Source organism: Asterias amurensis, chromosome 6, assembly GCF_032118995.1.
Source record: "Asterias amurensis chromosome 6, ASM3211899v1".
Taxonomy (NCBI): Eukaryota; Metazoa; Echinodermata; class Asteroidea; order Forcipulatida; family Asteriidae; genus Asterias; species Asterias amurensis.
In genome coordinates, this window is record NC_092653.1 from 14,725,923 (window position 1) to 14,738,933 (window position 13,011).

Below are 13,011 nucleotides of genomic sequence, written 5' to 3' on the forward strand. Positions count from 1 at the left end.
TTTCCCGAAGCACACTAAGTAATTTACAAGAGGTTACGGAAATAACCACAAATCAGACGTTTATTAATATTTCATCATTAAGGCAAAAATAAATTGATATATTTCACACAGCTTCATTATTGTTGGCTTAAATCATACACGCAAAAGCAAAGTACACATTTATATAAAACTTACTGTTTATGATTAAACAAATTATGTAATGATTTACAGATTACTTTTGTATATATTTATAAATGATTTGTTACAACATAAACAATTATACAGGGAACAAACATCAGCTCAGAAGCTGTTTTACATCATGGTAAAAAAAAAAGACAAAAAAACTAAAAACAAAAATTTAAACAGCAAGAAAGCTAGCAAAAAAAAGAAAACAAAAGTTAAAACACTCATTAAGTGGAATACGGAAAAGCATAAAAACTTGCTTAAGCAACGCTATGAAATCAAAAATTGCTAGGCGCGCCCGTTAAGCACAAAATCGACCGTTAAGCAGCTCTATGAAATTGGGCCCTGAACTCGGCATCCGCTCGTCGAGTTTGCCGTGGAGAGCAATTTTATCAATATGACGGCGTAGCACAAAAACACCAAGCAAGTATTAAGCAGCTATTAAGTCCACGATGCCCGGCCCTTATCCAAGGGAAATATGTCCTCCGAAGATTCTGTCCCCATAAATTATGGGAAATTAAAATGGGCTGAAGGAGGGTTCAAAAGAGGGCGCTATCAGAAGAAGTTTTCACACAGTTCGTCGTTTATTGGAGACAGAATCTCTGGACACCCGCGTCTCCCTTTAGTCTAAAGACTCTTGCCTTGAGGTGTTCTTCCACGACGTCCTACACGGAGGTGTCTTAACGCACGTCTTGCGTTTAGCGGCCTCCCTCAATTGCCTCTTCTTCACAGCGGAGCGAGCGTAATTCGCGTAAAGTCTCTCCAGATCACGCGAGAGTATAAGGTGACCGAGGCCGGCGCCGCCAACGACAGCAATAAGGAACCAGGCATTGTACGTCATAACGATGAGCATCAGCGTATAGCCAATCGTGAGCTGGACCATGCTGACGACAGTTTGTAAAAGATGGAAACGCACCCTGTCGAAAAGAAGGAGGGAAACAGAAATTTAGTTGCTATGATAAAAAAGGTACTGTGCACTCTAAAGCGTACACATTAATTTCCAGTAATTCCTGATTCGACGTTTTTCTAGGTTTGCAATTTATATAGCGTCGGCAGACCAACGGTAATTCATTCTTCTTGTGAATGTAGGAAGTACCATCACAACTATGTTTATGTGTATGGAGTCTGCTGCCACCTTGCGTCCAAGGAATGTCATTGCTGCAAATAGGCACGCGTTTTACAACTTGTTGAAAATTTCATTGGATATACGTATACATTTTAGTACACACCATTGACGTCTTCCTCGCTACCATGGGCAGCGCGCCGTATCACCAACCGTCTCTAAGAAACAAGGCATGCTGGGGGAAAATGGCGCGGCGAAATCGATCACCCCTGGGAATGAGGTTGAAATTGACGCATAACTGCCCGACCGACACTACACAATGAGTCCATGATTGTGTACGACACATTGCAAATAAAAGTTGGCACTAGGTCAAAGGTAAACTAGTCAAGAAAGCTACCAGATTCCAAAGGCCGGTTCATTATCACGAGCCTCAGAGTATGTCAAAATGTTCGCGGCTTTACAAAAAATAATTGAGACAAAAGTGGCAGTATTTTAACTAATCCCATTACCAAAATTACTGACGTACCTTGTACTCTGCGAAATTTTCTTCTGGCTTGGTTCCCTCGCTTCACTGGTTCCCTGGATGATTTCCCATCTATCAGGCAGGAACTCCAATGAAAGGCTTCTCCACATTGTGTCGAGTCGCGACTCTCTATGCTCTTCGCTCGATGGGGCTCCGTCTTGGACACAACATGGCGGCTGCTTGATGACGTCATGCTGGCTGTGCCGCATTTCTGTGTCAAGGAATGCTATCTTCTCGCCTTGATCGGTATCTGCTGTGTGATTTGTATTTGACACAGAACATGGCTTAATGATACTCTGTCCTCCATCACAACAGTCTTCTTTCTGATTTTCATTTACACACGATGTTGCTTCCTCCGGCTCCACGCAAAGTGAGTCCTCTGCTGTTGTTTTCGCCTCCTGAAGACTTGTGTATCTGGTCAGAGGTATTCTGTCTGACTGTCTTCTTGTGACGCTGTTGCTACCGACGCCGTGACCCGATGACCCGGACGGCACGGGGACTCTCCTCCAGCATTCTCGGCTGATACGTCGTAGAATCTCGATGAATAATGCTGCACCACTCACGGCAAGGAGAGCCAAGACCAGATCTGAAATTTGAGTTGACTTCGTTAAAGTTTATTCATGTTGTAAGCTCCATGGTATAATATTTGGGATTTGAGGCATTGCATGGTGAGGTACCAAGACCTGATTGCACGGAGGTAACGAAGGCGATTGCTTCCATGCCCCCAGGTCAATGCCCGGATGCCCGGATGCCCTTCAAATGCCCCAGTAGAAATTTACAACTTCCTCAGAGTCATAGGCTGCCCTTCATCAGGAAGAAAATGCCTCGGTGCCCCTGCCCTTTCAAAACAACGAAGTATACAGGCCCTGGTATCAATAAGTATTTGGTTTGCGGTAAATCTACTAGCCAGGTAGATTATGTTCTTTTAGAGAACTTGTCTTGCTTTATATCCTACTACTGCAGAGTAGATTTTTGGAATTCGGGAGACTTCTCAATTCTGGAAAAAAACTCCCCTGCTTTTTAACTACTACCTGGGCGGAAGGAAAACACTTTGCCGGGTCCACTAGTATAGCTACAGTGGATCGAGGGAACTTCTCGTTGTTAACATCGGTTGTGTTCTTTTGGCAATAGCGGAGTTGCATACAATAGCAAAAATCAAACATCATGCCGGTAAAGTCAGAGGTGAATTATAACCCCGTCCCGTCACACCGCATGGGTCTGCCAGACTCGGCCTTTAAACCATGCCTTGTTGTTGTTTCCGCTCACAGGGCGACCCCATAGTGTATAACTACCCCAAATAGATTTGTGTTTAGGCTGGTTCAAAAAACTTGTTTGTATGCAATAAAACCCACAGGTTCGTTGGAATTTTTAAAGTGTTTGTGCAAAAAATATTAGTAATCCAGTTGCAGCTCGTTTTCATGGAAGTGAACTAAAAACCATCTTACAATTCGATTGAGCTGTAAATCGTGTCCTCATCAAGAACAGCACAGCTAAAGACACTAAACACTATTGGTAATTGTCAAAGACCAGTCTTCTCACTTGGTGTATCTCAACATATCCCTAAAAAAAGTTGAGCTCAATTGGACGTCGAAATGAGAGAGTAACGGAAGAAAAAAAACTATACCCTTGGCGCACAAGTTGTATTCAAATATTTGAGTGCGAAATTACTTTAAAACTAAGTTACTTTAGAGCATTCCTCCATGTTCAGAGAGAGCTGTTTCTCACGATAATTTATACTTTCAACAGCCCTCCATTGCTCGTTATGATAAGTAAGTTTTTATGCTAACAATTGTTTTGAGTAGTATATCAATACTGTCCACAGCTTATAAGGAGGTTGAAGTCTGGTATAACTTTAGCGCACCAATATAAAATGACACAGATGTGAAAATAATCTTTGATTATTTATTTGCTCACCGTTAGTTGTTTATTCGTTTCGGCCGTCAATGTGAAAAGTGAACGGGATGTTCTATAGTTATAAACGAATTAATACAAGGAACTTAACTTTGTTTTCATTTCCCACCCACATGTTGACATTACTCGGGTTTCTAGAAAACCCGCACAGTAAGTCTTAATTTGAGGGGTTAATGTTTTGCAGGCCTCGGGGTAATAAATCATTCATGGGCCGAATATGACCTATATCAGTCAAAGGGTTTCCACGTCTATTCTACATAGAAAATAATATTGCCGCGCTCAAAACACCCATGGCCAAACAGTGAACACCAACTGAAATAGGGAGGGGTGAAATCAACAAGTTTTCAATCTGAGAGCTTGCAGATTTAACGGTACAAATTCTTAGAGAAATAACTCATAGCTTGAAAAATCTACCTTTTCTAACTATATACTTTTAAATGTTTATCTTCCGAGTCCATATTATTAGTCCATTTGTGTTTTTACTCCAAGATCTTGGCATGCCTAAACCACAAGCTTTGGCTTTCCTGGTCCTGCCCCAATTTCCAATTCTCCTCAACGTTGTGCCAATTGTTATTGTTGTTTTGATTCTCTGCTGGAATGGAAAATAGATGTCTTGAAATGAAGTTTCACCCTACAGTTCCCCGGCCACCTCGGCCCGTTCGGCGAAATAAACCAATTTCTTTGCGGCCCCTCAAAACAAACATACTATACACATGTAGCTCGTGGATTCGATTGTACCAATATTCCAGAATCACACAAAGCTAAATGTTTTCCCACTTTGTGTACTAAAGTATAATGTGTACATCAGTGCGGGGTTTATTATGGTAAACCGGAAGACCTCGGGTATACACTTACCTTTTGTGCTCGCAATCGTCCATCCTTCATGTAACAGATTTGCAACACTCCCGCTGAAAAAGAAAAATTCCTGTAGAGGAAGAAAGAAGAAGAAAAAGCAGAGGTTCAGTCGTGACTTGGAGATTTATCGGCATCTTTCAGGGAAGGGGAAAGCTGGGGGAGTAAAAAGTGAAAGTTTACCGGCATCATCATTATTGTACAGTGGGTGATATATCCGTTCGGTCATAGATAGAGATGGTTCGTTGAAGGTTTGTTATGGATCCAACCATCAACGTAAAGTAATCCAAGCTCGCCTGTGTAATTCAACCGTCTGGCACTTATTTGCAATAGGAGTAGTCACGTTTTGTTTGCATGGGGGACTTTAACAACAAAGCAAAGCCTTTAAAATGAGAGCGATCCTTCGCTGCATGCCTCCGGTATGGTGCAACATACAACCACTCAGTGTACACTTGTCTGAGTGTGTGAAAGGAAATGGTTCGATAGTCCCGTAAGAGGGTGGAGGGATGAGGTTGTGACTGGGCTGCTACCCCGTGTGACTCAGTGTAAACAACGTTTGACTGGTATGCGGAAAGCGGGACCTACTTTTTGACAAGTGTGGCACCCCCTGTCTACTTTTCGATCATTCATTCTTTAGATCAACACGATAGGTGTATTTGGTATGACAGGAGGGAAAAGTTGTCGACTTATTACGTGTATGCAATTTGTGTGGACAACCCAACAGCAGATGGCGCTGAGTTTCTAACGCAAAGTTTGCGGCCACAGACCTTTTTGCAACCATTGCGCAAGCGCTAACTGATGAATGAGGTGCATGGTGGTCTAGCTAGTGATCAAACTTGAGCGCTAGCAAGACCGAGTTTTTGCGATAGGGTCTGTTCGTTTCGAGGTGCACCAAACTATGATGCTTAATATGCTTATATTCATATAGCTAGTTTAAAGACACTGGACACCTTTGGTAATTGACATAAGACCAGTCTTCTCACTCGGTGTATCTCAACATGTGCATAAAATAATACACCTCTGAAAATTTGAGCTCAATCGGTCGTCGAAGTTGCGAGATAATAGTGAACGAAAAAACGCCCTTGTCACACGAAGTTGTGTGCTTTCAGATGCTTGATTTCGAGACCTCAAAGTCTAAATCTGGTGTATCGAAATCAAATTCATGAAAAATTACTTCTTTCTCGAAAATGCGTCACCTCAGAGGGAGCCGTTTCTCACATTGTTTTATAATATCATCCTCTCACCGTTTCTCGTTACCAAGTAAGGTTTTATGCTAATAATTATTTTGAGTATAGTTACCAATAGTTTCCACTGCCTAAAATTATATCAGATATGTTTTCTGACAACTGAATTGTATTTCTCTTTTTATTCTTGTTATTATATGTTAGCCGTATGTAGAACTGTTGCGGTATTGGCCTACGCACCCAAAATGAAAACACCCCTTAGTTAAAGGCAGTGGACACTATTGGTAATTGTCAAAGACTAGCCTTTACAGTTAGTGTATCTCAACATATGCTTAAAATAACTAACCTGTGAAAATTTTAGCTCAATCGGTCATCGAAGTTGCGAGTTAATAATGAATGAAAAAACACCATTGTCCCACGAAGTTGTGTGCATTTAGATGGTTGATTTCGAGACCTCAAGATCTAAATCTGAGGTCTCGAAATCAAATTTGTGGAAAATTACTTCTTTCTCGAAAACTATGGCTCTTCAGAGGGAGCCGTTTCTCACAATGTTTTATACCATCAACCTCTCCCCATTACTCGTCACCAAGAAAGGTTTTATGCTAAATTCATTATTTTGAGTAATTACCAATAGTGTCCACTACCTTTAACGAGAATGAAACTCCCGAGATACAATTGGTTTTGTCCTACACTTTTCAAAAGTAAGGCAACCACTTTTCATCACCCATAAAGCCCGGCGGCTCATATGACCTTCAATTCTTTGATTTAGAGCAGGAAGAGTTTTTCATATACACTCATGGATTTACTCACTATTTAGTGGAGCGCACCTATCAGTTTCTAGTTACTGCAGAACTTCTTTTCTTTTGTGAACGATCCAGGTGCAAAGTGTTCTGTCTCTGACTTTTCGATCAAGAGCTGATTTATGTCCCTGCCAGATATAATCCCCCATCAATTCAACGTAAATAACACTGCGATATTTGACAGGTTTTTAAACCATAGAATAATGTGTTTTACGGTCCACAGGTGTCATCGCTAATCCAACAAAATTACAGAAAAGTGGAACCTCATCTTTGAAGTTGTGTCGAAATTATTTTACCCTCGAGTTTTAGTGAGGTCAGAAAGGAGTTCAATGCGTTTATATTTAAAGCAGTACAGCCACTATTTGTAGTAGAAAATACTTTTGCAGAAAATGCGGGAAAAAAGTTTGTGGCTCAATTATCGTAGTTTTCTCTATGTATCAGATTACTAGTTTCGCTTTAAAAAACACTCTACTCGTTTGGTCATAGACTTTCTCAATTCTTGTATCATTATATGCATACAATAACAAGTCTATGAAAATGTTACCTCAAACAATTGGTCATCGAAGCTGCAAGACAACACTGACAAAAAAAAACATGTTGCACAAAAAAATGTGTGTGCTTTCAGATGATTACCTCTTTCTAAAAAACCTGCATAACTTCAGAGGGAGCCGTTTCTCATGCACAATGTTTTATGATTAACAGCTCTCCATTGCTCTTTATTAAGTAAGTTGTTATGCTAACAATTACCGTCAGACTAACCAAATATTGTCTTCTGATTTCTCTCAAAATCAAGAGATATATGGGGCTCTTGAACAAGTGGCAGTCTCCAAAATTCTCACTGCTTAGTTTTCGATGTAAATTAAAGGATTCGGGTGCTTTTTCAAAATGTCTTCAGATTTACATTAAACTTACAGGGTTTGAAGATAACGATAGTGGAAAGCTTCCCTTCAAATCTTACTAACTAAGGTTGTGTAGATTTGGAAAATGAGTAAAACAAGTCACACAATCATACTGGTCTCATTAGACCAAAATGTTTTTGGCATGTAAAATCCCCTTAACCAGTTATGATATTATACCAAAACCATAGCATAACTGGTTAATACGTTTTTACATGCTAAAACTGAGACGAAAATTATTACTTTTACTAATTTCTTTACAAAAACTACAGCACCTCAGTAAGTAAAATTTCAAGGGAAGCTTTCTACTATCATAATCTTTAAACTGTGTAAGGTTAATGTAAATCTGTGGACATTGTGTTTTTGGTTAGGAAAAAGTACATATTATACCCTTTAAAGCCATTATACACTTTCGGTACAGAAAAAAGAAAAAGTTCACAGATTTACAAATAATTTACAGGGCTTACAGGGCTTACAGAAGGTAATAGTGAAGACTTCTCTTGAAATATTGTTCCATGAAAGGCTTTACTTTTTGAGAAAACATTAAAACAATATCAATTCTCGATAGCGAGAATTAAGGATTAATTATAAACACATGTCATGACACAGCGAAACGCGCGAAAACAGGAGTGGGTTTTCCCGTTATTTTCTCCCGACTCCGATGACCGATTGAGCCTAAATTTTCGCAGGTTTGTTATTTTATATATAAATTGTGATACACGAAGTGTGGGACTTGGACAATACTGTTTACCGAAAGTGTATAATGGCTTTAAAGGCAGTGAACACTATTGGTAATTACTCAAAATAATTATTAGCATAAAACCTAACTTGGTGACAGTAATGGATGAGAGGATGATAACACATTGTGAGAAACGGCTCCCTCTGAAGTGACGTAGTTATCGAGAAAAAAGTAATTTTCCACGAATTTGATTTCGAGACATCAGATTTAGAATTTCAGGTCTCGAAAACAAGCATCTGAAATTTAGCACACGACAACTTCGTGTGACAAGGGTGTTGTTTTTTCTTTCATTATTATCCCGCAACTTGGACGACCAATTGAGCTGAACTTTTCACATGTTGGTTATTTTATGTATATGTTAAGATACACCAAGTGAGAAGACTGGTCTTTGACAATTACCAATAGTGTCCAGTGTACTAACATGAAAGAGGATAATCTTCCTTCATGGTACTACACAACAAAAACCGTGATGCTAAATTTGGCACCATCAATCAATATAACATTTATTTCCACATTAACAAGTTTACATCTATACTATTAAAAGCGTAACCCGCGCCATCTTGGATTGAAAATTAGAATTTTTATCAGGTCTCAAAAAATCCATACGACGTACGACACCATAGTTGAGTGAAGAACCAAGTGCGCACGCGCAAACTCACATACGCCAGGTCGCCCATTGTCTGTGTAAGGTATGTGGGTGATTACGAGGTGTCGTTAAACGGTTGCGGTACCACGGGTTCGACTTCTGAAGTCCCTTCGTTCATGCTTCGTTCGAGCTCCTTCTCTTCCTTCCTCCATGTTACAATTAAGTCACTCATGTAGGCCTACCCTACTTCCCAGCATTTTTTAAACGCATCAAACAGCAACCCATTGTTGTGAAACTTTATTTGTTCCATTTAACTCTGCACCCTTAGTGGTACAGTCATAGAGCTATATAATAAGACCTAGAGGGCGCACTCGGCTGTATGCTGTGCCGACAAGGACGTCGCGTCGACATTTGGAAACAGGGCATAAAATTCAATCGCGTGTGTTTTGCCCGTATCTGTTGTGCATGTAAACCATTGATTGAACGTAGGAAAGCCACTAATTTTTTCCCGCACAGTCTAACAAATCGTTAGTAAAATGCCTGAAAGTTGTGCAGCTTATGACTGCACCAACCGTCGAGTCATGGGAGGTGTTGTCTCATTTAATAAGTGAGTATTTCAAGGTACTTTTCACACTAATTAATAAGAATAAAATATGAACGTTTTTTCCCCGTGTCCGAAAACTGGACAGAATTGCCGTAATGAAAATGTACTAGGCCTATCATGACTATATGTAACTTTCTTGTTGAGAAAGTTCGCGGATGATGGGTGCTTCCTCCATGGTTAAATATGACATATTTTCACTAGAGTTATAAACTATGTGGTACATTTTTAACGTTTTGGGCTAAGTTTAATTGTTGATGGCAAACAAAGAGTGGCAAGTTCTATTCAAATCAATTCTGAAGTGCTGAACAATGTTGTTGTTGTACAGAAACAGATAAACATGTAGATCCTTCGCACGGAAATCATGGCCATGCATGCATATGGGGAGGACTAAAGACAAATTATGTTGACAAATCCTGCCTTGGTTGGTCGTTTTTATTTATCCGAGTTCATATACTCATCATACAAATAAAATAAAACAAGAAAGCTCTCCCGAGAGTACTGTTACTGTTGAAAAAGGATTTTGTCAAATTTAATTGAATAGCGTTTTCTTGACCAAAAACCCATCTGCATTCTCAGGATCTGACTGGGTGCTACTTTTCGTGAATGTTGTCTTCAACTTCCAATGTTCCAATCACAAAAGGGGTTTATGGAATTCATGCCTGCAGTAAGATGCAATCTATCCCAGGATTATAAGATGCCTTCATTAAAACATGGTTAATTTATTGTGGGATTTTCTTTTTAATTCAGATTTCCTCTTTGAAAGCAGGCTATACTCACTAAAGTGGGTGACGGCAATCAGGTTGTGCGTTGAGCACTTCATGAAGGATGACTACATGAGAGGTTTGTATTTACTTGTACTTATTTAATTTACAGGGTCATTCCTTGTCAACTTAACATGCTTTGGAATCTGATTATCCCCAGACTAAAATATTACAACGAAAAAGAACACATGTTACAATTGTGGTTTTGTTTTAACAAATGAAGGCTTTTTCAAGAGCTTTAAAATTATGTTTAAAGGCATTGACACTATAGTACTCAAATTACATATTAGCATAAAACCTTTCTTGATTACGAGTAATGGGGAGAATTGATAGTATAAAATATTGTGAGAAACAGCTCCCCCTGAAGTGACGTAGTTTTCGAGACAGAAGTAATTTTCCACCAATTCCACGAATTTGATTTTGAGACCTCAGATTTTGAATTTGAGGTCTAGAAATCAAGCATATGAAAGCACACAACTTCGTGTGACCAGGGTGCGACAAGGGTGTTTTTTTCTTTTCCTTAATATCTCGCAACTTTGACGACCGATTGAGCTCAAATTTTCACAGGTTTGCTATTTTATGCATACGTTGAGATACACCAAGTGTGAAGACTAGTCTTTATAGTGTTCAGTGTCTTTAAGTGTATTTCTGATTCGCTTTCGGAGAATGCTGCAGGTCATGCTGGTTAGTCAAAAGTTCTTGGAGTTTCTTTAGGGAGTCCAAGATCCACATCAGAATGTTGATCAGGTTACAAAGGGTGATTTGACGGTCATGTTACAAAGGTTGAATTGACACGGAATGACCCTACAGAAGTGTTGTTGGCCATTCCTACTGTGATTTACAAAAATAAATCAATTGAAAGCAAGAATTTGCTATATTATTTCAAAACCTATAAAATATGTTATAAACAACCAAGTTTACATTTACAGGTAATCATACCAGAGATGACCGAGAAAATATTCAACATGGAATCAGGAGTCTGCTGTACCCTCCATCTTTCCAGCTTACCCACCACATAAACAACAGAAGCAAGCGAGTAAGAGGCCTCCACCTGAAAGAAAAATGCTGACAGCGGATCCTGGCTCACAACCTCCTCCATTAAAAACTGTTAATGTTGCAGAAGAGCACATGTATGCAAAGATCAAAACATGATAAACCAGGGACAGTTGGAGCTGTTGAAGCTGAACTTCGGATCGAATACTTTCACGCTGATTGAAAATAAGCTGAAGTCAATGAAGAAAGACAAACATGGTCACATGTTCTCTGAGGAAATCAAGCAGTTCGCGTCACACTACATGTCTATAGTGCCCAGGGTATGATTTTGTTAGACAGTATTTACATCTCCCACAAGGATGTCATTATGACATCATCACCTGTCCTGTGACATCATCTTAAAGGTGTTTTATTTTAAATTATGCGATTAATTTGAAACTTGGTGGAATGTTAGATACATGGCAAGTTCTTGTAAATTCTCTATTTGTGCACAAATGACATTGTGTGTAGTTTGTCATTATTATCATAATTATTATTTATTTATTTTTTATTTTTTTGGGGGGGGGCAGGAATACTCTTTTTTTTCTTTGGGTCAGGCTTTCATTGGTTGATGTACATCTGTACAATATATTATCTGCGAACACATTGAATTATTTCAAATTTTTAGTTGAATGCAGGGACCAGTCTTCAGATTTGAAAAAATGGAAAGTTTGTGTTGCATGTTTTGATTTACATATAAGAACAGGTTTTTTTCTGTTGGATTTACCAAGTTTTATTTTAATTAACTTTCATATAACATTTTGTTTATGTTTGAATAAGGTTTTTTATTTAACCTAATAAAATAATTGGAAATATGAATTCCATAGCGTTTGTTGTGTTATGCTTTCGTTTTCTTGCAATATCAAGTCCTTCAACGGGATGTCAGGGTGCTAACTGATAAGCCCAAAGGATGTACATGTTTACCACCAGGTGGGTAAGATTTAAAGTCTCTTCAAGAAAGTTCACAAAATTTGACTTTTACATGTAGGCCTAAACAAAAAGTATACATGTAGTTGTGGTCATCACTATTCCGTACATGTAGTTTTTTCTTTTAACCCTACAACCAAATTTTTTTCGTCGCCAAAGTTCATTTGGATTGTGGTAGAGCAAAATGTTATTGGATGTATTCAGTCCTAGATTTCGTATCCTTAAGCCCTCTCTTGTGACCCTGTTGGCACACGTTTTCTGTTTGTAACTTGCAAGTTGGATCCTAAAAATTCCAAGTTTGGGTACGACACTACAAAGGCTAAACGCCGAAACAATGTATTTTTTTATTTTTATTTGCACACTGACTACTACTTATCCGAGAAGAACGTCCCCAGCCCTCATAAAGTCCGTCCAGCATGACCTAAACAAGAGTTTGCGGCTCGGTTTTCGACGATCTAGAAGAGCATTTCCTAGACCTGACAGAGGAAGACGATCACTGCACACAACTTGTCAAGAAAATCAGTGGCTTGCCGCTGTTCATAAGAACTGTCCTGCATCACCGTGACCATGGAATACTGTTTACCGAGCGGTTAGAGACATCGACTTACAAAAAACATCTTGTTTTTAGGCCAGTAACTGGACTTTCCCTGATCAACCTCTTCAATCTGTTCTGGTGGGTGGATTATCTATTCCTCTTCACAAAGGTATTGTAAATATCCTTTCAGTAAAAGCCTGGTCAAAAACTATTAATTTTCCGTTCAGAATCAATCGCCCAGATCGGGAACTTCACCCGTCAATTTGTTTTGTTTACGTTTTGTATATACCTAGCGTTATAACATTCGGGTACTTTCCGCGCTGTTTGCCCCGGTCTCACCATGCCCGACGGTGCTCCGTGTGCGCACAGCGGTAAAGCGTTGCTGCCAATGGCCAGTGCGCCCTCTAGTTCTTTTATATAGCTCTATGGGTACAGT

General features: G+C 39.3%; 1 protein-coding gene and 1 long non-coding RNA gene across 4 annotated transcripts in view; one reads left to right on the forward strand and one right to left on the reverse strand.

The window, feature by feature from the left end:
• Positions 1–94: 94 nt before the first annotated feature.
• LOC139938950 (uncharacterized) overlaps positions 95–13,011 on the reverse strand; it is an 18,026-nt gene continuing 5,109 nt past the window's right edge. The window contains exons 2-5 of one of the 3 annotated variants that reach the window (XM_071934630.1): positions 4,515–4,584; positions 1,752–2,334; positions 769–1,079; positions 95–732 (exon numbers count right to left, since the gene is read on the reverse strand). In XM_071934630.1, the coding sequence (XP_071790731.1) occupies positions 785–1,079; positions 1,752–2,334; positions 4,515–4,584 (948 nt within the window). In that variant the 3' untranslated portion in view covers positions 95–732; positions 769–784. Of the gene's footprint in view, positions 1,080–1,751; positions 2,335–4,514; positions 4,585–4,694; positions 4,964–13,011 lie in introns of those variants that run through there. The other 2 variants (XM_071934631.1, XM_071934629.1) reach the window with 2 other exon arrangements.
• Positions 9,113–11,368, forward strand: LOC139938636 (uncharacterized). Its single transcript, XR_011786184.1, has 3 exons — positions 9,113–9,323; positions 10,068–10,160; positions 11,011–11,368. It is a non-coding gene; the product is annotated as an uncharacterized lncRNA (long non-coding RNA).